At 37.0% G+C, this 27200-nt stretch overlaps 1 protein-coding gene across 8 annotated transcripts in view; it reads right to left on the reverse strand.

The window, feature by feature from the left end:
- Positions 1-27200, reverse strand: part of GCFC2 (GC-rich sequence DNA-binding factor 2) — an 85667-nt gene that overhangs the window by 47064 nt on the left and 11403 nt on the right. For 4 of the 8 annotated variants that reach the window (XR_011466065.1, XR_011466066.1, XM_005889037.3 and 1 more), the window contains exons 3-5: positions 16323-16544; positions 14748-14845; positions 3371-3486 (exon numbers count right to left, since the gene is read on the reverse strand). Coding sequence is in view for 5 of the 8 variants with exons in the window: in XM_005889037.3 (XP_005889099.1) it covers positions 3371-3486; positions 14748-14845; positions 16323-16544 (436 nt within the window). In the remaining 3 variants the exon portion in view is untranslated. Of the gene's footprint in view, positions 1-3370; positions 3487-9196; positions 9804-14747; positions 14846-16322; positions 16545-27200 lie in introns of those variants that run through there. The other 4 variants (XR_011466067.1, XM_070379518.1, XM_070379520.1 and 1 more) reach the window with 2 other exon arrangements.

Consider the following 27200-nt stretch of genomic DNA (forward strand, 5'->3'; position numbering starts at 1 on the left):
TCAAAGGCTTTTCTTGTAATCAGCTGAGATGATCGTGTGGTTTTCACCATTCATTCTGTTTATATAGTGTATCACACTGATTTTCTTATGAAACACCCTCATATTCCAGGAATAAATCTCACTTGGTCATGGCGTATAACCCTCTTAACTTACATTTGCAAGTATTTTATTGTGGATTTTTACATCAATATTCATCAAGATACTGGTTTACTAATTTCCTTTTCTTATACTATCTTTGGGATTTGGGGATCAGAGTAATGCTGACCTCAGAGAATGAGCTTGGGAATGTTATTTCCTCTTCAGGTTTTTGTAAGAGTTTGAGAAGGAATGGTGTTAATTCATCATTAAATGTTTGGTAGAATTAGCCAGTAAGGCCATCTCACACATATATATGTATATAACTGCTATACTGTCCCAATGAATTGATCCTTTTATATTATACAATGGCTTTTATAGTCTCGTGTAGTTTTTAAGTTAAAATCCTTTTCTCCAAGTAATGCCACTCCTGGTCTCTTTTGTTTACTGTTTGCATGGAATCTTTTTTGCAAGACTTTCACTTTCATTCCATATACACCCTTAAGCCTAAGTGAGACTCTTGCAGATGGTATACAGTTGTATCTTGCCTTTTTTTTTTTGGCTTGGGTGGCTTGTGGGACATTAGTTTCCTGACCAAGGATTGAACATGGGCCCTAACCACTAGACTGCCTGGGAATTGCTGGATCTTGCTTTTCTTTTCAACCCATTCAGCCACTGTACATCTTTTGATTATAGAATTTAATCCATTTATATTTAAAGTAATTACTGATATGGAAGGACTTATGATTGCCATTTTAAAATTGCTTTTTGTCTTATAGTTATTTTGTCCCACTTCCTCTCTTGCTGCCTTGGGTTTTGTTATTTTATTTTTTTAGTGATGTGTTCTGGGTCATTTTCATTTTCCACTGAATATCTTCTATAGGTATTTCTTTTATGTTTACCATGGGGTTTACAAAAAATACTGCAATTCCAGTAATCTCTTTTAAACTGAAAACATCTTAACTTCAATCTCATATGAAAACTTTATTCCTTTACATCTCCCCTGCCACCTCTTGTTATTGATACCACAAATTACATTAAACATTTTTGTATGTATTAACATAATATCATAATCATTTTTGTGTTTTTACCTTTTAAATTCAATTTCTGAATTAAAAGTGATTGTCATACCACGCTCACAGTATTACAGGATTCTGCCTTTACCAGAGAACTCTGTATTTTTATATGCCTCATGCTACTGTACAGTATCCTTTCAATCAACTTGAAGGATCTCTTTCATCAATTTTTGTAAGGCAGGTCTAGTGGTGATGAACTCCCTCAGCTTTGTTTATCTGAGGTCTTTATTTCTCCTTCATGAAGGATAGTTTTGTAGATACAGTAATCTCTGTTGGCAGTTTCCTTCTTTCATACTTTGAATATATCTTCCTACTCTCTTCTGGCCTGTTAACAGAGGAGACCTTTGTTGAGAAGCCTCCTGGTAATGTTATGGGACTCCCCTGGACATGACAAGGTCCTTTTGTTTTGTCACTTAATTCTTTCTTTGTATCTAGAAAGTTTGTCTCAGTGTAAGCCTCCTTGGGTTAATCCTTGTTGGAGTCCGTTAGCTTTTGAAATTGAATCCCCATTTCCTTCTTCAGGCTGGTAAGTCTTTGGGCATTATATCTTCAGATAAGCTCTCTGTCCCATTCTGCTCCTCTTCTCCTTCTTGGATTCCCATAAAGTATATGATATTCTGCTTGATAGCATCATGTAAATCTCTTATGCTTTTTTCACTTTTCTTCATTCTTTTTTCCTTTTTGTTACTCTAACTTGGTAATTTCAAATGACTATTCTTTGAGGTCATCACTTGTTTCTTCTGCTTGATAGAGTCTGCTTTGGATCCCCTTTAGTGAATTTTTCAGTTCAGTTATTGTATTTTCAGCTCCAGAACCTCTGGTTCTTTTACAGTTTCCATCTCTGTTGGTATTCCAACCTTGTTCATGTATCATCTCCCTGATTTCTTTAGTTGTCTGTGCTCTCTTATGGCACATTAAGCTTCTTTAAGAGGATCATTTTGAATTCTCTGTCAGGTAATTCATAGGCCTCTGTTTCTTTTGGTTCTGGAAATTAATTTTGGTCCTCTAACTGGGCCAGGTTTCCTTGCTTCTGCACATGTCTGGTTATCTTTATGTTGTACTTTGTGTATTTGAAAATGCACGTAAGGGCAGTTTCCCCCCTATTTGAAACTGTATCCCTTAAGTGCATTTCAATTAGCCTGGATAAAGATTCCCAATGGTGTTGTGTGAGGAAGACTGTCTTCTTAAACCTTTCATGGGGGATGATTCTCCTCAGGGTTTCTAGAGATTTCCTAATTACAGACATTCGTGGGTTTTTCAGGATTTTATAGTCTCTTGGTCCCCCTGGTGTTTGTAGTACTTAAAGCTTTCTGGCTCTGTAACAGGCTTCTTAGCTCATTCGTGTCCTCTGTGGTCCTCAGGCATTTAATGTATGATTGTTCTCCAACAGTGCTCTGAGACAGACAAGAGAGAGACAGAGACAAGTCCTTTCGGCAGTAGCTCTAGAATATAGAATGCATGTTCTGCTCTTTTCCTTCCAAAGGAAAAGCTAGGAGTCCGTTTTTTTTCTCTCCATTGAAAGCGGTGCTGGCTTGCTAGAATGGCTAGACGCAGTTGGAATGAAATGGCTTTTCTCACCCATTACAATGTGGCTGGGCTTTGAGCTTCCCTGGGATACTACAACTTCCTGATTTCTGGGGTACTCATAAATGCTTTTTGGATAGTATGCTGTTGTTCAGTTGATATCTCTATGGGGCAATGAGGTCTGGGGCTTCTAATTCTGCCATCTTGCTGCCATAACTTCCAGCATATTATTTTTTTAAATTAAGGGCTATTTAACAATGTAGATAAATGCAGATTAAAAATAGTAAGTTAAAAAAAGCAGGATTTTATATTATTTATTGATTTTAACTACATGATATATCTATTATAAACACTGAAAGACATACACAAAAAGGATCAGTTATGTTAGTGTAGTAACATAGGTGATGCTAATTTTTCCTATAACTCTTTAATATTATCATTTAATAATTAATAGAATATATATTTATATTTATGGCTGTGTCAGGTCTGAGCTGTGGCTCACAGGCTCAGTAGTTGCCCTGCATGTGGGATCTTAGTTCCCTGACCAGGGACTGAACCCAAGTTCTCTATACTGCAAGGCAGATTTTAAACCACTGGATCACCAAGGGAAGTCTCAATTAAAAATATTATAGTGCTAATTTTTTCACTACTAAATGTCTATAACAAATGTAAATTTTAAAGTTAATATTACTTACCTAGTATTTAGTTTCTTCTTTATAATTTCTAAACTTACTGGTGGAAATGAAATGGAAGCATCAAACTTCTTCACTGTTTGAGATTCATGGCTGTAAGAAAGATCTATGTCTTGTCCCTAAAAATAATATGAAAATTTGTGTTGTTTTCAACATTCATTAGTCCTCCAAATATTAATACCATGAAAGCAGACTGGATACACTAATGTCTCACCAGCTTAAAATGCCTCTGACATTTTTTATGGTTGTAATAAAATGTTTTTAAAATTATCACACAGTTTTAAAATTTAGAACTGTAAACTTACATGCAAGAGGCAAATTATAAAATCTCATTTTTCACAAAAGCTTGGTTTTCAGTGTTTTTAAAGCTAGTTCTATTTATGATCTAATATACTCTCAAATGGAGAAGGCAATGGCACCCCACTCCAGTACTCTTGCCTAGAAAATCCCATGGACAGAGGAGCCTAGTGGTCTGCAGTCCATGGGGTCACTAAGAGTTGGACATGACTGAGCGACTTCACTTTCACTTTTCACTTTCATGCATTGGAGGAAGAAATGGCAACCCACTCCAGTGTTCTTGCCTAGAGAATCCCAGGGATGGAGGAGCCTGGTGGGCTGCCATCTATGGGGTCACATAGAGTCGGACACGAGTGAAGTGACTTAGCAGTACCAGCAGCAGCATACTCTCAAAAAAAAAAAAAAAAAAATACCAGAGGCTTCAATCAAGATGGTAGAATAGAAATATAAGTAAAATGAAGACACAGAAGAACCACTCTCAATTAAAAGATCAAGAGAATTGCCTTAAAAGAACAATCATTGAAACAGACCTCTTCAGTCTAATAAACACTGATTTCAAAAAGGAGATAATGAAAATACTGAAGGAGTTAAGAAAGGCTGTCAAATGAAATACAGACTACTCTAAAAAGGAACTAGAAACTAGAAAGAGGAGCTGAGAAAAATTAGAAAACTCACTTGCCAAAATGAAAGCTGAGCTAAAGGCAATATAAATAGAAAATGAATAATGCAGAACACATAAGTGTTCTAGAAGATGGAATAATGGAAATCACCCAATCAGAGCAACAGATAGAAAACCAAATGAAGAAAATGAAAGCAATGTGAGAATTATGGGATAATATAAAGAATGCCAATCTATGCATAACTGGAAAAAGGAAGAAAGGGAAAAGGGGATAGAAAATGCATTTCAAGAAATTTGGATGAAAACTTCCCAAACGTAAACAAGGAAACAGATATCTAGGTATAGGAAGCACAGTAGTCACTTCAATCGTGTCTGACTCTTTGGAACACCACAAAATGTACCCTGCCAGGCTCCTCTGTCCATGGAATTCTCCAGGCAAGAACACTGGAATGGGTCACCATGTCCTCCTCCAGGGAATCTTCCTAACCCAGGGATCTGCATCTCCTGCATTGCAGACAGATTCTTTACCCACTGAGCCATCTGGGAAGCCCATAAGAAGCACATGGTCTCAGACAAGATGAACTCAAGCAGACATACAGCAAGACATATTATCATTAAAGTGGCAAAAGTTAAAGAGAGGATTCTAAAGGCTGCATGAGAAAAATGAAGAGTTAATTACAAGGGAACTCTCATAAGGCTATTAACTGATTTCCCTATAGAAAACATTGCAGGCTAGAAGGGAGTGGCAAAATATATTCAAAGTCCAGAAAGGAAAAAAATACTCAACCTAGCATACTCTACACATCAAGATTATCACTGAGAACAGGAGAAAGAGAATTTCTCAGAGAAAAAACTAAAAGAATAACAGCAATATTAATCTATCCTAGCAAAGAAGGAATAATCTATAGAAAAGAGAAAAAAGAGAAAATCCAAAATAGAAAGGAAATCACTTAAATGAGCCAGTATACATATTAAATTAAATTTCACAAAAACATTTTTTATGAAAGCAATGACAAAATGAACAGCAAAAGCACAAACATGAAGATGTAGAAGAGGACATCAAAATCATAAAATGCTGAGTTGGAATGTAAAAATATGTAGATTTTTAAATTTTAGAATGTGTTTGAGGACATATGACTATCAGCCTAAAGGAAGTAGATATAGTAATGGGTTAACATACTTGAAAACAGTGTGGGTAACCACAAGTTGGGCTTCCCTTGTGGCTCAGCTGGTAAAGAATCCGCCTGCAATGCGGGAAACCTTGGTTCGATCGCTGAGTTGGGAAGATCCCCTGGAAAAGGGAAAGGCTACCCACTCCAGTATTCTGGCCTGGAGAATTCCATGGACTGTACAGTCCATGGGGTTGCAAAGAGTCGGACATGACTGAGTGTAAAACCACAAATTTGAAACATACAACAGAGTCACAAAAATCAATAAGAACAGAACACAAGCATAACACAAAAGAAATCATCAAGCCACAAAAGGAAAAAAAATAAAGAACAAATACAAAATCAACTGGAAAATAAGGATAAAGTGGTAATAAATATGTATCTATTAATAATTACCTTCACTGCCAATGGAGTAAATGCTGCAATCAAAAGACATTGAGTGGCAGATCAGATTAAAAAACAAGAGCCCACAATATGCTACCTACAAGAGGCCCACATTAGGGTGAACAACACACAGACTGAAAGTGAGCGGATGGAAAAAGATATCTCATGCAAACAGAAATAATAATAAGAAAACATGGGTAGCAGTAATGGACTTTAAAACAAAGGTCATAAAGAAAGATAAAGAAGGACACTATATAATGATGAAAAAATCAACATAAGAAGAGTGTATTACATTCAACATATATGCACCCAATATAAGAGTACCTGATTACACAGAACAAATATAGACATAAAGGGAGAAATGGACAGGAATACAATAGTAAGAGACTTTAATACCCTACTCATATCAATGGATAGGTCTTTTAGACAGAAAATCAATAAGGCAACTGAAATCCTAAATGATACACTAGAACATTTAGACTTAATTGATATTTTCAGGACATTATATATATATATATATATATAAAAAAAAAGCAATATACATTCAAGTGCACATGTAACATTCTCTGTGGTTGACCACATATTGGGGCACAAAAGAAGGCTCAACAAATTTAAGAGTACAGAAATTTTTGAAGCAGCTTTTCTGACCACAACAGCATGAAACTGAAATTAACCACAGAAATAGAAATGACAAAACAAACAAAAAACTCAGTTACCTGGAGCCTAAAGAACTTGCCTCAAAAACAAAAAACAAAAAAAAAAAAACCCAATGGGTCAATTATGAAAGCAAAGAAGAAATTAAAAGATACCTTAAGAAAAATGACAATGAAAAGATAACCATATAAAAATCTATAGGATGTAGTAAAAGTAGTTCACTTAGAGGGCAGTTCATAGTGATACAGGCCTTCCTCAAGAAACAAGAAAAATCTCAAATAAAAAATCTAGATAAAAAATCTAAAACCTAAAAGAGAAGAAGAAAAAAAATAATAATCAGGAGAAAAAAAAACTAAAAATAATCAGAAAGAAATCGGAAAAGAAAATAATAAACCTCTAGCCAGTCAGAAGAAGAAAAGAAAATAAATTAGGGATTAAAAATAAAAGTGGAGAAATCAACAGTCTTATGGACTCTGTGGGAAAAACAAGGGCTGTTTCTTTGAAAGAATAAATAAGACTGACAAACCTCTGGATGTTTGGGGCAGTCTCACCAAGAAGAAAAGGGAGGAGGGAGGAAGGATGGGGAACACATGTATACCTGTGGCGGATTCAACAAAAACTGAGATTATGTAAAGTTTAAAAATAAAATAAAATTAAAAAAAAAAAAGTGGAGAAATCACAGCTGATATTGCAGAAATACAAAAAAACTACAAGAAAACACTATGAACAATTATATACTGACAAATAACAACCTGGAAGAAATGGACAAATTTCTACAAACATAACAGCTCACCAGAATTGAATCAAGAAGAAACAACATACTTTGAAAAGACCAATCACTTGAAGTGAAATAGAATGTGCAATTAAAAAAAAACATAAAACCTCCCTACAAACAAGAGCCCAGGACCTAATAGCTCCCAGGCAAATTCTATCAAACATACAAAAAAGAACTCATACTGATCCCTCTCAAAATCTTCCAAAAGACTGTAAAGGAGGGAGCACTCCCAAGGACATTCTATGAAGCCACTATTACCCTGATACCAAAACCACATAAAGATACTATAAAAAAAGAAAATTACAGGCCAGTATCTTTGATGAATATAGATGCAAAAGTCCTAATAAAATACTAGCAGCATGAATCTAACAACACATAAAAAAGATCATATACCATGACCAAGTTGGATTCATCCCAGGATCACAGGGATGGCTCAACATGCACAAATCAATCAATGAATGTGCGAGTTGGTGATGGACAGGGAGGCCTGGCGTGCTGCAATTCATGGGGTCGCAAATAGTCGGACACGGCTGAGTGACTGAACTGAACTGAACCACATTTGACACAGAAAAGACAAAACTACATGATCTTCTCAGATGTAGGAAAAGCATTTAACAAAATTCAACATTCATGATACAAACTCTTAAGAAACTGGGTACGGAGGGAACATACTACAGTGTAATAAAAGCTACAAACCTACAGCCAACATAATACTCAGCAGTGAAAAATGGAAAGACTTCCTAGTAAAATCTAAATCAAGACAAGGATGCCTACTCTCACCTCTTCTATTCAACACAGTACTGGAAGTACTAGCCACAGCAATCAGACAAGAAAAACAAATAGAGGGCATCCAGATTAGAAGCGAAGAGGAAAAGCTGTCATTTGAAAATGTAACATGATACATAGAAAACTGTTACAACCCACACAAAAACTATTATAACTGTTAAACAAATTCACGAACTAGCCAGGATACAAGATTAACACACAGAAATTTGTTGCATTTTTTTTTTACACTAACAAGGAACTATCAGAAAGAGAAAGAATAAAAATAATCCCTTTTAAAATCACATAATACTTAGAAATAAACCTCACCAAGGAGGTAAAAGACTTACATGCTGAGAACTATAAACATTAATAAAGGAAACTGAAGATGATTTTAAGAAATGGAAGACATCCCACACTCTTGAGTTGGAAGAATTAACATTGCTAAAATGTCCATACTACTCAAAGCAATCTATAGATTTAATGTGATTCCTATCAAATTACCTATAACATTTTTCACAAAACTAGAACAAATAATCCATATGAAACCACAGAATTGCCAAAGCAATTCTGAGGAAAACAAGCAAAGCTATAGGCATGACACTCCCAAACTTCAGACAATCCTATAAAACTATAGCAATTAAAACAGTGTGATACTGGCACAAAAAGAGACATGTGGATCAATGTAAAATAACTAAGAAATCCACACAACTATGGCCAACTGGTCTTCGACAAAGGAGGCAAGAATGCAACAATGGAGAAAAGAATTTCTTCAGCAAGTGGTGTTGGAAAAGTTGGACAGCCACATGTAATTTAACAAAGTAAGAACATACCCTTACTCCATACACAAAAAATAAATTCAAAATGCTTTAGAGACTTAAATGTAAGACATGATATCAGAAAACTCTTAGAAGAGAACATAGGCAAAACATTCTCTGACATAAATTGTACAGATATTTTCTTACGTCAAAGCAAATTAGAAATAGAAGCAAAAATAAATAAGTAGCACCCAATCAAGCTTATAAGCTTTTGTACAACAAAGGAAACCATAAACAAAATGAAGACAGCCTATGGTGTGGAAGAAAATATTGGGTTCGCCAAACATGAAAAAACCAGAACAAAGTTTTTGAACAATCCAATATTTGCCAATGATCCAACTGACAGGGAGATTCCAAAATCTACAAACAGCTCATACAACTCAATAACAATAACAACAAAAACAACCCAATCAAAAGATGGGTAGAAGATCTACATAGACATTTTTCTAAAAGACACACAGCCAAGAGGCACATGAAAAAATGCTCAACACTGCTAACCATTATAAGAATACAAATCAAAACTACAATGAGGTACTGCCTCACACCAGTCAGCATGTTGTTCTTCAGTCACTAGCAGACTCTTTGTAACCCCATGGACTGCAGCATGCCAGGCTCCTCTGCCAGAGCTTGCTCAAATTCATGTCCATCGAGTCAGTGATAGTATCTAACCATCTTACCCTCTGCCGCCCCCTTCTCCTTTTGCCTTCAATCTTTTCCAACATCATGGTCCTTTCCAATGAGTCAGCTCTTCACATCAGGGAGCCAAAGAAATGGAGCTTCAGATTCAGCATCAGTCCTTCTATTGAATATTCAGGATTGATGTCCTTTAGGATTGACTGGTTTGAGCTCTTTGTAGTCCAAGGGACACTCACGAGTCTTCTCCAGCACCACAATTCGAAAACATCAATTCTTTGGTGCTCAGCCTTCTTTATGGTCCAACTCTCAAATCTGTACATGACTACATGTACATGACTACCAGTCAGAACAGCCATCATTAAAAAGTATACACATAACAAATGCTGGAGAGGGTGTAGAGAATGTACACTGTTCTTGGGAATGTAAATTAGTACAGCTACTATGGTCAGTAGTATATGGAGGTTCCTCAAAAAACAAAAACTAAAGCTGCTATATGATCTTGCAATCCTACTCCTGGGCATATATCCAAAGATAAATATAATTCAAAAAGATACATGCACCCCAACATTGACCACAACACTATTTACAATAGCCAAGACATGGAAACAACCTAAATGTCCACTGACAGATGAGTGGATAAAGATGAAATGGTACATATATATTAATACAACAGACTACTACTCAGCCATAAAAAAGAATGAAATAATGTCATTTGCAGCAACATGAATGGACCTAGAGATTATCATACAAAGTGAAGGAAGTCAGAAAGAGAAAGACAAATACCATATGATATCACTTAAATGCTGGGTCTAAAATTTGACACAAATGAAGTTTTACCTATGAAACAGAAACAGACTCACAGATATAAAGAACATACTTGTGCTTGCCAAGGCAGGGGAGGTGGGGAAGGGACGGATTGGGACTTTTGAAATATCAGATTCAGATGAAACTTATGTATAGAATAGATAATCAAGAAGGTCCTAATCTATAGCCCAGGGAACTATATTCAATATCCTGTGATAAATCATAATGGAAAAGAATATGAAAAAAGAATGTATATATGTATATATAAAACTGAGTCACTTTGCTGTACAGTAGAAATTACAATATTATAAATAAGATATACTTCAATAAAGTAAATAAGAACAGCAACAAACCAAATATTTGTTTTTTCATGATAGAAGTTGCCATCTAACTCCAGGTGAGTGAAAGGATAGCAAATAGAAGTCTGCTGGTGGGTTTGTAGGTAAAGCTTTTCATTTTAAGCCACCATTATTTGGGTTTTCTGTTACTTGCAAAAGAATGCATTCCTAGGTAATACATGTTGTAACACAGTATATTTCACATTACAAAGAAAGAAAAACAACCAAAAACATCTCTGATCAAAAAAGAAAAAAAAAAAAGGAAGAAAAAACCAAGCAAATATTTCGGTTCTTATTAGTAGTAGTGAAAAAAATAATTCAGACTGCAAATAACTAGAAAACAGAATGGCTCAGAGACTTCTAAATTACAACTGAAAGCTTACTTTTACTTAGCTTTTTAGTGTTAGTAACATGAGGATTGTAAAAAATTTTCTTGCTTAAAAGAGCAAACCAAATTTCAAAGCACTCCTACTAAAAAGATTAAAAATAAAGTTTTTAATAATTTTAAAATTTTTCAATTAAAATAATTATAATTTTGAGCCTTATAGCCACCTACTCAGATAGGTAACACTATCATTCCCACTTTATCATTCCCATTTTATTGTTGAGAAAACAGATTTAGAAAAATGAAATAATTTTCTCAGAGTATACAAATATTTATTGAGCTCTCACCATATTAGGCACTATGGGATATAATACTGAAAAAAATAGTTAATAATTCTTGACTTCATGGAGAGTGCATTTTAGTGGTAAAGTCAGAACCCAAATCCAGGACATTTGACCCCAAGTGTAATGCTTTCTGTTGTTAGTTTTGTTTTAACCCTATTTATGTGTTTGAATGTCACATTTAGGCATCTAACATACTTATAACTGTAAACTTAAAAGTAAAAAAGATATAGTTGCCTCAAGGGGCTTATAATATATGGAAAGCATTTATAATATAGTGGGAAAAGAACATGATGTACATGGTATAGTGGGCTGAATGATGGCCTCCCAAAGTTAGGTCTATGTCCTAACCCCTGGAACCTCTGAACATAACCGTGTTTGGAAATGAGAGTCTCTGGGGTTGTAATTAAGTGAAGAATATCAAGATAAGATCACCCTGGATTATCCAAGCAGGCCCTAAATCTGATGACACGTATCCTTATAAGAGACACATTAAGCAGAGGCACAGAGAAAGCCGTGTAAAGGAGGTGGAGACAGAAATTATGTGGTCACAAAGCAAGGAATACCTGGAGCTAACAGAATTTAGACAAAGCAAGAACGAATTCTCCACTGAGAGATTCGAGGCAATCCCTAACAAAATGCCAGACTTTCCAGTGGGTAAAGAATCTGCTTTTAATGCAGGAGACATAGGACATGGGTTCGATCCCTGGAGGAGGGCATGGCAACCCACTCTGGTATTCTTGCCTGGAGACTCCCATGGACAGAGGAGCCTGGTGGGCTACAGTCCATAGGGTTGCAAAGATTCAGACATGACTAAAGCGACTGAGCATGCACACCAAAATACCAATGAAATTTTTCATGGAATAAGAACAAATAATCCTAACATTTATATGAAACCACAGAAGACCTTGAAATAGCCAAAGAAATCTTGAGGAAGAACAAAGCTAGAGATATCAAGCTCCCAGATTTCAAACTACAGTAATCAAAACAACATATTACTGGAACAAAAAGAGACACATAAATCAATGGAACAGAACAGATAGCACAGGAGTAAACACATGCTCATATGGTCAGTTAATCTATAACAAAGAAGGCAAGAACATACAGTGAGGAAAAGACAGTGGTGGTGGTTTAGTCGCTAAGTTGTTCCCAGCTCTTGTGACTCCATGAAGTGTAGCCCACCAGGCTCATCTCTCCATGGGATTTCCCAGGCAAGAATACTGGAGTGGGTATCCATTTCCTTCTCCAGGAAAAAAGACAGCCTCTTCAATAAAATGGTGCTAGGAAAACTGGACAGCTACATTTTTGCAAAAGAATGAAATTGGACCACCTTCTTACACTACTTACAAAAATCATTTCTGAAACCATAAAACTCCTAGAAGAAAACATAAATGATATGCTCTTTGACATCAATCTCAGCAATATTTTTTTGGCTATGTCTTCTCAGGCAAGGGCAATAAAAGCAAAGATAAACAAATGGAACTACAAACTAAAAACATTTTGGGTAGTAAAGGAAATCATCAACAAAAAGGCACCCTATTGAATGCGAGGAGATATCTGCATATGATATATTTAAAAAATAGTTAATATCCAAATTATATTAAGAACTCATACACCTCAATAAAAAAAAAACCTGATCAAAAAATCCACAGAGGATTGGAAAAGATATTTCTTCAATGAAGAGTTAAAATGGCCAAGAGACACATGAAAAGATACTGAACATCACTTCTCATCAAGGAAATGCAAATCGATACCACAATAAGACACTTCATACCTATTAAAACAGTTATTATCAAAAAGACAACAAATGGGACTTCCCTGGTGGTCCAATGATTAAGAGGCTGCCTTCCAATACAAGGGAAGTGGGTATGATCCCTGGTTGGGGAACTAAGATCCCACACACTGCAGGGAAACTAAGCCTGTGTGCCACAACTAATGAGCCTGCGTGCTCTGGAGCCTGCACACCACGACTAGAGAAAAGTCTGGGCATGCCACAACTAACACCTGACATAGCCACGTAGATAACAAGGAAGTGTTGGCAAGGGTGTAGAAAAAAGGGATCCCTTGTGCATTGTTCATGGGACGTACATCGGTACAGCAACCAGGGAAAACACCACGGAGATTCCTCAACGTGTGAAAAAAAAGAACTACCGTATCATCCAGCAATTTCACTCTAGGTAATTACCTGAAGAAAATAAAAACATTAATGTGAAAAGTTCTACGCAACCCTATGCTCACTGAAGCATTATTCACAGTTGCCAAGATAAGGAAGCAACGTAAGTGTCCACTGACATGCAAACAGATAAAGAATATGTGGTGTGTGTGTATGTGCGTGTGTGTGCGCATGCACGCACTTCGTGGTTCAGTTGTGTCCGACTCTTTGCGACCCTCTGGACTCTAGCCCACCAGCCTATTCTGTCCATGGGATTTCTTCTCATGCAGGAAATACTGGAGTGGGTTGCCATTTCCTTCTCCAGGGGATCTTCCTGACCCATGGATCAAACCCACATCTACTGTGTCTCCTGCACTGCAGGTAGATTCTTTACCCAATGAGCCACTGGATAAGTCTCATATATACATGTGTGTGTGTGTGTGTGTGTGTGTACACACAATGGAATATTATTCAGCCATAGAAAAGAATGACATCATGCCATTTGTCACAACATGGATGGACATACAAGGTATTATGCTAAGTGTAACAAGACAAAGACAATCTCTTGGATCTTACTTATATGTGGAATGTAATAAACAAAACAAAACAGACAACTGATAGATACAAAGAACACCCTGGTGGTTGCCCAAGGGGAGGGGGAAATAAGTGAAGTGAATTAAGAGGTTCAAACTTCCAGTTATAAAATAAATAAGTCACAGGGATGTAACACAGTGTTCCCCAATCTTTTTGGCACCATAGATGTTGTGGAAAACAATTTTTCCACAGATCAGGAGTGTGGGGGATAGTTTCAGGATGATTCAAGCATATTACATTTGTTGTGCACTTTATTCCTAATTTAATGCTGCCACTGATCTGATAGAAGGTATTAGTATTAGTTCATGGCCCAGAGGCTGGGGATCCCTGATGTAATATACAGCTTAAGGAACATAGTCAATTACACTGTAATAATTTTGCACGGTGAAAGATGGCTACTAGACTTATCATGGTGATTTATTCATCATGTATTTAAAAGTCAATCACTGTTTTGTACACCTGAAACTAACAAAATACTGTATGTCAATTCTACTTCAATTTAAAAAAGAAAAAAAAAGAAAAAGGGGGAAAAAAGAATTCTTCCCCAGGGGCTTCAAAAGGAGCACAGTCCTACCAATACCTTGAATTGAGCCTTCTAGCCTCAACAACTGAGAGAGAATAAACGTTGTTTTAAGCCATCAAGTTTGTGGTAATTTGTTACCACAAATACATATGGAACGAAACTAATACATATGGTATAAAAAATTACTACCTTTGTGATTTTAACAGCTTTCCTCATCTGCTGCTGCTCCCAAATATCTTGAGTTTTTTCATCTTGACTATCGTCACTTGTTTCTTCATTTCTAGTTGCTAGAAAAAAAAAGTTGACGTATAAATATTCCATATTTTTCCATTCTAATTAAAGTGAAGTGAAAAGTTGCACAGTCGTGTCAACTCTTTGCAACACCATGGACTGTAACCTGCCAGGCTCCTCTGTCCATGGAATTCTCCAAGCAAGAATACTGGAGTGGGTTCCCTTCTCCAGGGGATCTTCCAACCCAGGGATCAAACCCTGGATTGGATTGCAGGTGGATTCCTTACTGTCTGAGCCATTCTAATAGGAGCAGCAATCAGCAATTCAGGAGCTTATAAGTGGCTTAGCAGTACTTTTTATGTGTTAAATTCTTCTTCCCAATACCTAATTCTGGGAGGAAGGCATTATTAGTATCCTCTCTCTATAAACAAAGTAATTTAGATAGCAGGAGGTTATATAACATAGTCCTATATCAAAGGACTGTGTTGAAACCAGGCCTTGATTCGAGTAATTTGACTTCAAAATCTGCACTTATCATCACACTGTCTCACTGAAAACATGGTGGTCTCACTTATGAAAAAGCTTGGGAAAAAATGAAACACTTGGTTTCATCAGTTCAGTTCAGTTCAGTTGCTCAGTCGTGTCTGACTCTGCGACCCCATGAACTGCAGCACGCCAGGCCTCCCTGTCCATCACCAACTCCCGGAATTCACTCAAACTCACATCCATCGAGTCAGTGATGCCATCCAGCCATCTCATCCTCTGTCATCCCCTTCTCCTCCTGCCCCCAATCCCTCCCAGCATCAGAGTCTTTTCCAATGAGTCAACTCTTTGCATAAGGTGGCCAAAGTACTGGAGTTTCAGCTTTAGCATCATTCCTTCCAAAGAACACCTAGGACTGATCTCCTTTAGAATGGACTGGTTGTATCTCCTTGCAGTCCACGGGACTCTCAAGAGTCTTCTCCAACATCGGAGATTCTCAGTTATGCCTGAGAATCTAAATATGTATCAAAAATAATTTCTGGGTTAATAGGAACCAAAATACCATTCAGAAATGGTATTATCTGAAGTGACAAAAATCTGGTAAAATATTCCTCTTAATAAATGAAAAATGTGAAAATATTCTTTGAGACCTAATGATTGTTGGTTGAGGAAAACTTTTTACTAGAGCAGGGAAGATTTTAATATATGACACCTAAAATCCCTATAGATGCTTCCACGTTAAAAAATCTTATAAAGGTGACAATGGAAGTCTTCAATATCAAAAATATTTTATCAAAAACTCTACAAATTTTTTAATCTGTCAAGAATGATCAAGTGGAGATCAGATAACAGTAAGCATTATTGCACCCTTTGATAACATTTTGATACAGACATGTAAAATATTTTAGAAGCCATGATGTCAGTGATATTGGTATAAAACATTTTAGAATAGGAGAAGCTACATTATGTTTTTATGGATATACTTACCATAATATATTCTACTTAAAAATGCCTTAATATTCATATACTATAAACAAATTAAATACGTACTTGTTTCTTCAGCCATTCTTTGTCTAAGTGTTTGAGGCTTTGGGGTAAATGGCATTATATCTTTAAAATCATCAGGCTCACTTTCAGAATCTTCACTGTTTTTCTTCATACCAGAGTTGGTGAAGGTATGTTTTACATCCAAAGAAATATAGTCTTCTTGGGCCCTGGCCAATTTGCATTTTCTGTAGGTTGCTTGCATAACAGCTGCATCAGGGATATTTACTGAAAGGAACAAAGAGGAGGACATTGAAAACAAAATACCAAAAGAAAGAAATATTCCTCATAATTAAAGGAAAAAAGCACCATTTTTCCAATTTTTTCATTATTTTGATATAACTAAAAGATTCAAAATCTGCATCAATAATGGAAGATATTTCGGCAGAGGTTAAATATAACATAAAGAAATGAAGCAAATCTCGAAGCATCAGAAAATAAACTGAAACAACTCCAATTAATCTTTTATGTTTCTTATTCATCACATGTTGTTGCTGACTTTTTGTTGAGGGCTAGCTACTTCTCCTTTCCAGAAATTCTGAGATTACCCAGGTAGGGATGTGGAGAGGACTGAGCATGGAGTTACTCGTGGAGTGTGGAGAGCAGAATGACGGGTGGGAGAGCCGTCTGACATAAAGTACAAGGGACAGCCTACTGTGACCTGCCCCTAGACACTGGGCATCCAGGCACACAGGGAGTGAGAGACTGAAACCCAGTACACACTCAGATCAGGCTCAAGGGCCTGCAGTAATTCTTACATAAACAAATATAAGTGAAAAAGTATATAAAAAAAAATCAGGTTATTTACCAGGATTAAAATATTTAAAGGACATCTTTTAATAAAACCTTATTTTATTTTTTATTTTATTCATTACAAACTTCATTGATATTGACTCTTTCAACTCAAAACAAGTTTCTTCATGCACGGTCTAAGTTATCCCTACACTCAGGAAGCAAATGGTTTCTTAAGGTAAACAAAATGGAAAGGGAAATAATCATTTCTAGTACTTCAAAATATTAACAGGAATACCAAGTCACTGAGTAAAATTTTCTAACTTTTCTCACAAATTAGTCCAAATTCTTTGAGAAATAAAAGGATCATATAACTGGAGATGTAGAAACATTCTATTTTTTAATAAATTATTTTAATTGGAGGACAACTGCTTTACAACACTGTGATGGTTTTCGCCATACATCAACATGAATCAGCCATGGGTATACATGTGTCCCCCCCATCCAGAAGCCCCTTGCCTTATCCCTCTGGGTTGTCCCAGAGTACTGGCTTTGGGTACTCTGTTTCATGCATTGAAATTGTAGTGGTCATCTGTTTTACACAGGATAATATACATGTTTCAATATCATTCTCTCAAATCATCCCACCCTCGCCTTCTCCCACATAGTCTAAAAGTCTGTTCTTTATATCTGTGTCTTTTTTGCTGCCTTGAATATAGGATTGTCATTAACTGTCATCCCAAATTCCATACATATGTGTTGATATACAGTATTTGTGTTTCTCCTTCTGACTTACTTCATTTTGTATAACAGGCTCTGGTTTCATCCACCTCATTAGAATTGACTCAAATGTGTTCCTTTTTATAGCTGAGAAATATTCCATTGTACCACAACTTACTTATCCATTCATTTGCCAATCGACATCTAGGTTGCTTCCATGTCCTAGTTATTGTGCTAGTTAATGTCCTAGTTCATCGCAGTAATAGTGCTGCAATGAACATTGGGGTACAATGTGTCTCTTTAAATTCTGGTTTCCTTGGTGTGTATGCCCAGCAATGGGACTGCTAGGTTGTATGGCAGTTCTATTCCCAGGTTTTTAAGGAATCTTCACACTGTTCTCCATAGTGGCTATATGAGTTTGCATTCCCACCAACAGTGTAAGAGAGTTCCCTTTTCTCCACACCCTCTCCAGCATTTATTGTTTGTAAACTTTTTGATGACAGCCATTCTGACCGGCGTGAGATGACACCTCATTGTGGTTTTGATTTGCATTTCTCTAATAATGAGTGATGTTGAACATCTTTTCATATGTTCACCTGCCATCTGTAGAGTCCTTGAACTACAAGGAGATCAAATGAGTCAATCCTAAAGGAAATCAGTGCTGAATATACATTGGAAGGACTGATGCTGAAGCTCCAATACTTTGGGCATGTGATGAAAAGAAGTGACTAATGGAAAAAGACCCCGAGGCTGGGAAAGATTGAAGGCAGGAGAAGAAGGGGATGACAGAGGATGAGATGGTTGGATGGCATCACCAACTCACTGGACATGAATCTGAGCAAGCTCCAGGAGTTGGTGATGGACAGGGAAGCTTGGCATGCTACGGTCCATGGGGTCGCAAAGCGTTGGACATGACTGAGTGATTGAACTGAACTGATGTCTTTTTTGGTGAAAAGTCTGTTTAGTTCTTTTGCTCACTTTTTTGATTGGGTTGCTTGTTTTTCTGGTATTGAGCTGCATGAGCTGCTTATGTATTTTGGAGATGAATTCTTTGTCAGTTGTTTCATTTGCTATTATTTTCTCCCATTCTGAAGGCTATCTTTTCAACTTGCTTATAGTTTCCTTCATTGTGCAAAAGCTTTTAAGTTTAATTAGGTCCCATTTATTTTTGTTTTTATTTCCATTACTCTGGGAGGTGGGTCATAGAGGATCTTGCTGTGATTTATGTCAGAGTGTTTTGTCTATGTTTTCCTCTACGAGTTTTATAGTTTCTGGTCTTATATTTAGATCTTTAATCCATTTTGAGTTTATTTTTGTGTATGGTGTTAGAAAGTATTCTAGTTTCATTCTTTTACAAGTGGTTGACCAGTTTTCCCAGCACCACGTATTGAAGAGACTATCTTTTCTCCATTGTATATTTTTGCCTCCTTCATCAAAGACAAGGTGTCCATAAGTGCGTGGATTTATATCTGGGCTTTCTATTTTGTTCCACTGATCTATATTTTTTTCTTTGTGCCAGTCCATACTCTCTTGATGACTGTAGCTTTGTGGTATAGTCTGAAGTCAGGGAGGTTGATTGCTCCAGTTTCATTCTTCCTTCTCAAGATTGCTTTGGCTATTCAAGGTTTTTTGTGTTTCCATACATTGTGAGATTATTTGTTCTAGTTCTGTGAAAAATACCATTGGTAGTTTGATGAGACTGCACTGAATCTATAGATTGCTTTGGGTAGTATACTCATTTTCACTATATTGATTCTTCCAATCCATGAACATGGTATGTTTTTCAATCTATCTGTGTAATCTTTGATTTCTTTCATCAGTGTTTTATAGTTTTCTATATACAAGTGTTTTGTTTCTGTAGGTAAATTTATTCCTAAGTATTTTATTCTTTTCAATGCAATGGTGAATGGGATTGTTTCTTCAATTTCTCTTCCTGATTTTTCATTGTTGGTGTATAGGAATGCAAGGGATTTCGGTGTATTAATTTTATATCCTTCAACATTACTATATTCATTGATTAGTTCTAGTAATTTTCTGGTGGCATCTTTAGGGTTTTCTATGTAGAGGATCATGTCATCTGCAAACAGTGAGAGTTTCACTTCTTTTCCAATCTGGATTCCTTTTATTTCTTTTTCTTCTGATTGCTGTGACTAGGCCTTCCAAAACTATGTCAAATAGTAGTGATGAGAGTGGGCACCATTGTCTTGTTCCTGATTTTAGAGGAAATACTTTCAACTTTTCACCATTGAGGATAATGTTTGCTGTGGGTTTGTTGTATATGGCTTTTATTATATTGAGGCATGTTCCTTCTATACCTGCTTTCTGGAGAGTTTTCATCATAAATGGCTACTGAATTTTGTCAAAGGCTTTTTCTCCATCTATTGACATAATCATATGGTTTTTATCTTTCAATTTGTTAATATGGTATAACACATTGATTGATTTGTGAATATTGAAGAATCCTGGCATCCCTGGAATAAAACCCACTTGGTCATGATGAAAAACACTCTAATTTTTAAAACAGATAAAGAGAAACAGTTCTTAGAAATTACAGAATATACTTGACACCAGAACTAAGAAGATCATGAAGTGGTTGTTTAATTATGAAGCAGTAAGTGGTGAACACTAGAAACCAACATGCTCATTAAAAACAAAGAGAAGCAAATCAAGTGACTTACTTGACTAGAATTTTTTGTAAAATAGTACCAGGAAAATGATGCAGGTGTCTCTTCAACTTCTCAAAACACTCAGGATAATGTTAGCATTTCCTGACGTTGGCTACACATTAGAACCACCTGGAAAGGTTGATAATCTGATAACTAGGCTCCCATCAAAAATATGGGATCTAAATTCAGTTGATCTGAGGCAAAGTTGAGCAACAGTATGTTTTACAGCTCCCTCAGTTTAGTCACTCAGTTATGTCCGACTCTTTGTGACCAGACTCTTTGCAACATGAACTGCAGCATGTCAGGCTTCCCTGTCCATCAGCAACTCCTGGAGCTTGCTCAAACTCATGTTCATCAAGTCAGTGATGCCATCCAATCATCTCATCCTCTGTCATCCCCTTCTCCTCCTGCCTTCAAACTGCCCCAATCTTTAGAGTTCCCAGGGAATTTTAATGTGCTACCAGGCTTCAGCAATACGTGAACCGTGAACTTCCACATGTTCAAGCTGGTTTTAGAAAAGGCAGAGGAACCAGAGACCAAATTGCCAACATTTGCCGGATCACTGAAAAAGCAACAGAGTCTCAGAAAAATATCTATTTCTGTTTTATTGACTATGCCAAAGCCTTTGACTGTGTGGATCACAATAAACTGTGGAAAATTTTGAAACAGATGGGAATACCAGACCACCTGACCTGCCTCTTGAGAAACCTATATGCAGGTCAGGAAGCAACAGTTAGAACTGGACATGGAACAACAGACTTGTTCCAAATAGGAAAAGGAGTATGTCAAGGCTGTATATTGTCACCCTGCTCATTTAAGTTATATGCAGAGTATATCATGAGAAACGCTGGGCTGGAGGAAGCACAAGCTGGAATCAAGACTGCCGGGAAAAATATTAATAACCTCAGATATGCAAATGACACCACCCTTATGGCAGAAAGTGAAGAGGAACTAAAGAGCCTCTTGATGAAAGTGAAAGAGAGTGAAAAAGTTGGCTTAAAGCTCAACATTCAGAAAACTAAGATCATGGCATCCAGTCCCATCATTTCATGGCAAACAGATTGGGAAACAGTGGAAACAGTGGCTGTCTTTATTTTGGGGGGCTCCAAAATCACTGCAGATGGTGACTGCAGCCATGAAATTAAAAGACGCTTACTCCTTGGAAGGAAAGGAGTTACCTAGACAGCATATTAAAAAGCAGAGACATTACTTTGTCAACAAAGGTCCACCCAGTCAAGGCTATGGTTTTTCCAGTGGTCATGTATGGATGTGAGAGTTGGACTATAAAGAAAGCTGAGCGCAAAAGAACCGATGTTTTTGAATTGTGGTATTGGAGAAGACTCTTGAGAGTTCCTTGGACTGCAAGGAGATCCAACCAGTTCATCCTAAAGGAAATCAGTCCTGGGTGTTCATTGGAAGAACTGATGTTGAAGCTGAAACTCCAATATTTTGGCCATCTTATGCGAAGAGCTGACTCATTTGAAAAGACTCTGATGTTGGGATAGATTGAAGGCAGGAGGAAAAGGGGACGACAGAGGATGAGATAGTTGAATGGCATCACTGACTCAATGGACATGAGTTTGGGTAAACTCTGGGAGTTGGTGATGAACAGGGAGGCCCGGCGTGCTGCGGTTCATGTGGTCTCAAAGAGTCAGACATGACTGAGTGACTGAACTGAACTGAACCAGGGTTATGATGATACACTTAGGTTCAAGTGCATGAATACAGAAACAAAAACACTTGAACTGGAAGTGATTCACCTATCAGTCTCTCCCCCGGTGGCTCCGATGGTAAAGAATCTGCATGCAATGCAGGAGACCAGGGTTTGATCCCTGGGTTAGGAAGATTCCCTTGGAGAAGAAAATGGCAACCCACTCCAGTATTCTTGCCTGGAGAACCCCATGGACAGAGAAGCCTGGCAGGTTACAGTCCATGGAATTGCAAAGAGGTAAACACGACTGAGTGACTAACACTTTCACCTACCGGTGACTTGATGGGGTTTAATCAATAAATCACAAGCAGTGGACTAAATAGTCAGAAAACTAGTGTTACATAAAGCTAATCCTCTCTGAAGCTACAATAAAGAAATAAAAGCTCAAGGAAGACTCTTCCATCCTGTCCTGTCTATAACTAACACCTAGCTCAAGGGTTCCCACATAGCAGATGCTGTTCAGACATAAGATGAATTAATAATGTTAGTATATTGCTTTATAATAATAAAAACATATTTTTACAGATTTATAACTCATAAATAATTTTCATATATATCATCTGACCTAAAAAGTAGTGGTTAGGAGGGTGATCAAGATGGCAGAGTAGGAGCTCATCTCTCCCCACAAACACATCAAATACACATCTACAAGTGGAACAATTCTCACAGAAAACCAACTGGAAACTAGCAAATCTACACAACCAAAGCTGCAAGAAAGATCTCCATGTAACTGGGTAGGAGAGGAAGAAAAGGGGGCATTATGATAAGACCCATGTCCTTGGGAGAGACATGTAAGAGAGAAGGTCCACACTGTCAGACTCTTGTCTGGGGAGTACCCCTGCCAGCTGAGAAATCTGTTGGGACAGAGAGAGGGGCTGGAGAAGCCTAGACTTTATTTGAGTGCAGGCATGCTGACTTGCTAACAGTAAGGGTGAAAAGGAACTAGCTGCTGATGGCTGCTCCCCCACTGTTCTTCCCAAGCCTCACCTTACTTCCCAATCAGAAGCACGCACCAAGTAGGGCCACAAATACAAATACGCTAAGTGCAAATAGAACCTGGGAGAGAACACCAGTTACTTCTGTGGAGACAGTCTTGAGGGTCTGGGCTGTAGTCCTGGCTGAATCACGTAGCCCATTGTCAATGTACACATGGAAGGGGTGGCTTCTGTACCATCTGAGCCACCAGGGAAGCTCCTGAATACCCTATCCGGCAAGATTATCATTTAGAATAGAAGATAAAGAATTTCTCAGACAAGTAAAAACTATAAGAATTCAGTATTACTAAACCTACCCTAAAAGAAATATTGAAATGTCTCTAAATAAGAGAGAAACAAGAATCTATAGGAAAGGGAAAATCACAATGGGATGCCAAATACATAAGAGGATTGCTGCTGCTGCTGCTAGGTCGCTTCAGTCGTATCTATCTGACTCTGTGCGACCCCAGAGACGGCAGCCCACCAGGCTCCCCAGTCCCTGGGATTCTCCAGGCAAGAACACTGGAGTGGATTGCCATTTCCTTCTCCAATCATGAAAGTGAAAAGTGAAAGTAAAGTCGCTCAGTCGCGGCCAACTCTCAGCAACCCCGTGGACTGCAGCCTACCAGGCTCCTCCATCCATGGATTGTCCAGGCAAGAGTGGGTTGCCATTGCCTTTTCCATAAGAGGATTGAAGATCACTTAAATAATCTATGTACTTCATAGATTAAAAAATATTCTTGTAAAAGCAATTATAACTACAATGAACAGCAAAAGAATAAGCATGAAGATGTAAAATATGAGATCAAAATTTTAAATGTGGGGGAAGGAACTATAAAAATGTAAATTTTTTACAACATATTTGACTTGTATGCCTATCACTTTAAAGCAAGTTGATATAGTTATGGGTCAACATATCAATATTTGAACCCCACAGTAATCACAAATTAAAAACACAGAATAGATTCATAAAAACCAAAAAAGGAAGGAACTCAAGCAAAATACAAAAGAAAACATCACACTACAAAAGGAAAAACAAAAAGAAGAAACAGAAAACAAGTACAAAAACAACTGGAAAACAAGGTTTAAGATGGCAACAAATACATACTACCAGTAATTTTACTTTCAAAGTCAATGGACTAAATGCTCCAAATAAAGAGTGGCAGGCTGCATAAAAAAACAAGAACCTAAAATACACTATCTATCAGAGACTCACTTCAGCGTGCAAAACACACACAGATAGAAAATGAGGAGATGGAAAAAGATATGCAAATGATGAGAAAGTGGTAGTAGCAATACTCATATCAGACAAAACAGACTTTAAAATAAAGGCTATAAAGAAAGACAAAGGGCACTGTGTAATTATAAAGAAATCAATACTAGAAGAGGATTTACACTCATTAACATATATACACCCAATCTAGGATCACCTAAACATATAAAGCAAATACTATTAGGTTGGTACAAAAGTTAACTGAGCAGTTTTGGATCATGAATTTTAAATCATTATAACTAGGCTCAAACATATCTTTATTAAACAAAATAGGCACCTGTCTCAGTCAACACATTTTTGCCAATCAGAAATACGTTTATTTATTCCTGTAGTATAGAAATCCATGCTTTGGGATTCAGTAAGCTCTGGGAAAGCATTTTCTGCCTCCTGCTGGGTGTGGAAGCATTTTTCCTGCAAAAAGTTGTTGAGATGCTTGAAGAAGTGGTAGTCAGTTGGTGAGAGGTCAGATCAATATGGCAGATGAGGCAAAATTTTGTAGCCCAATTTGTTCAACTTTTGAAGTATCGATTATGCGTTGTAGTCAGGAGTTTTCATGGAGAAGAACTGGGCCCATTCTGTTGACCAATGTCAGCTGCAGCCACTGCAGCTTTTTAGTTCAGCTTACAATTTGCTGAGCATACTTCTCAGATGTAATGGTTTCGCTGGGACTCAGAAAGCCAGAGTGGTCAAACGGAGAGCAGACCACCAAACAATGACCATGACCTTTTTTTGATGCAAGTTTGACTTTGGGAAGTGCTCTGGAGCTTTTTCTCAGTCCAACCCACTGAGCTGGTCACTGCCAGTTTTTTTTTTTATAAAATCCACTTTATGTTGCACATCACAGTCTGAGAAATGGTTTGCTGTTGTTATGCAGAATAAGAGAAAATGACACTTCAAAACGAGGCACCCTCTTATCGAGCTTTTTCACCTTTCCAATTTGCTTCAAATGCCAAACAACTATAGAATGGTCGACACTGAGTTCTTCTGCAACTTCCTGTGTAGCTGTTACAAGGATCAGCTTCAATGATTGCTGTCAATTGGTCGTTGTCAACTTCTAATGGCTGGGCACTACACTCCTGATCTTAAAGGCTCTTGTCTCCTTCGCAAAACTTCTTGAACCACCACTGCACTGTATGTTTGTTAGCAGTTCCTCAGCCAAATGCACTACTGATTTCACAAGTTGCTTTATGACCCATTTTGAACTTGTTTAAAAAAATCACTCAAATTTGCTTTTTGTCTATAAGCATCATTTCTATAGTCTAAAATAAATATAAACAGCAAGCAGTAAATCATTAGCAAAAAACACAAAGCAAGAAATGTGCAATAAAATGGTGTGTAACATAACCACATTTATTTCAGAATGTATTCCAATATCAAATGGCCAAGTTCAACAGTGTAAAAACCAGTTACTTTTCTGCCAACCTAATGACAGATGTAAAGTTACAAACTGACAGGAACACATAACAGTAAGAGACTTTAATACCCCACTGACATCAGTGGACAATCCAGTAAGGTGACAGGTGAACTAAAAGAAAAGAATTCACATCAAAAAAATCTCTAGGGAAAAAAGTAGAAATCAACCAGAGAAAGAAAAAATGGGAAATGATCAAACACATGCAGACTAAACTACATGCTGCTAAAAATCCCATGGGTCAACAATGAACTAAAAGTCAAAAATACCTCGAAACAAATGACAATGAAAACACAACCACATGAAATTTATGGGATACAGAAAAAGTAGTTCTGGGGGGGTGGGGGCAGGGCGTTCATAGTGATGTCATCTTCCCTCAAGAAACAAGAAAAATCTCAAATAAACAACCTAACCTAACACCTAAAAAAATTAGAAAAAGAAAAAACAAAACCCAAAGTCAGCAGATGGAGAAGGAAATGGCAACCCACGCCAGTGTTCTTGCCTGGAGAATCCCACGGATAGACAGGAGCCTGGTGGGCTACAGTCCACAGAGTCACAAAAAGTCGGACATGACTTAGAGACTAAACAACAAAGTCAGCAGAAAAAAGGAAATAAGAAAGATTAGAGAGGATATAGATAAAACAGAGATCAAAAGAACAATAAAAAGATCAATAAAAACCAAGAGGTGGCCTTTTTGAAAAGATAAACAAAATTGACAAACCTCTAGCCAGGTTCACCAAGAACAGAGAGGAACCAAATCAACAAAATAAGAAATGAAAGAGGAGAAATAACACTGATACCACAGAAATACAAAAGATCATAACAGAATACTAGGAACAATATGCCAACAAATTCAACAACCAAGAAGGAATGAACAAGTTTCTAAAACATTACAGCCTGCCAAAACTGAATAAAAAAGATATAGATATTCTGAACAGACCAATCACTAGAAGTGAAACACAATCAGTAATTAAAAGAAAAAAAAAAACTCCATATAAACAAAAACCCAGGACCTGACAGCTTTATTAGGAAATTGTACCAAACATACAATGAGGAGCTTAAACTTATCCTTCTCAAACTCTTCTTAAAGACTGAAGAGAAGGGAACACTCCCAAATTCATTCTATGAAGGCCACCATCACCCTGATACCAAAACCAGACAAAGACACAACCAAAAAAAAAAGAAAATTACAGTGGAACATCTTTGATAAATATAGATACAAAAGTCCTCAGCAATATATTAGCAAATCAAACCCAACAATACATGAAAAAGATTATACACCACGATCAGGTTAGATTCATCCTAGAGTGACAAGGATAGTTCAATATCTGCAAATAAATTAGTGTCATACACAACACTGACAAAAGGGAAGTAAAAAATCACATGATTATCTCAAA

Source organism: Bos mutus, chromosome 11, assembly GCF_027580195.1.
Source record: "Bos mutus isolate GX-2022 chromosome 11, NWIPB_WYAK_1.1, whole genome shotgun sequence".
In the NCBI taxonomy this organism is placed as follows: Eukaryota; Metazoa; Chordata; class Mammalia; order Artiodactyla; family Bovidae; genus Bos; species Bos mutus.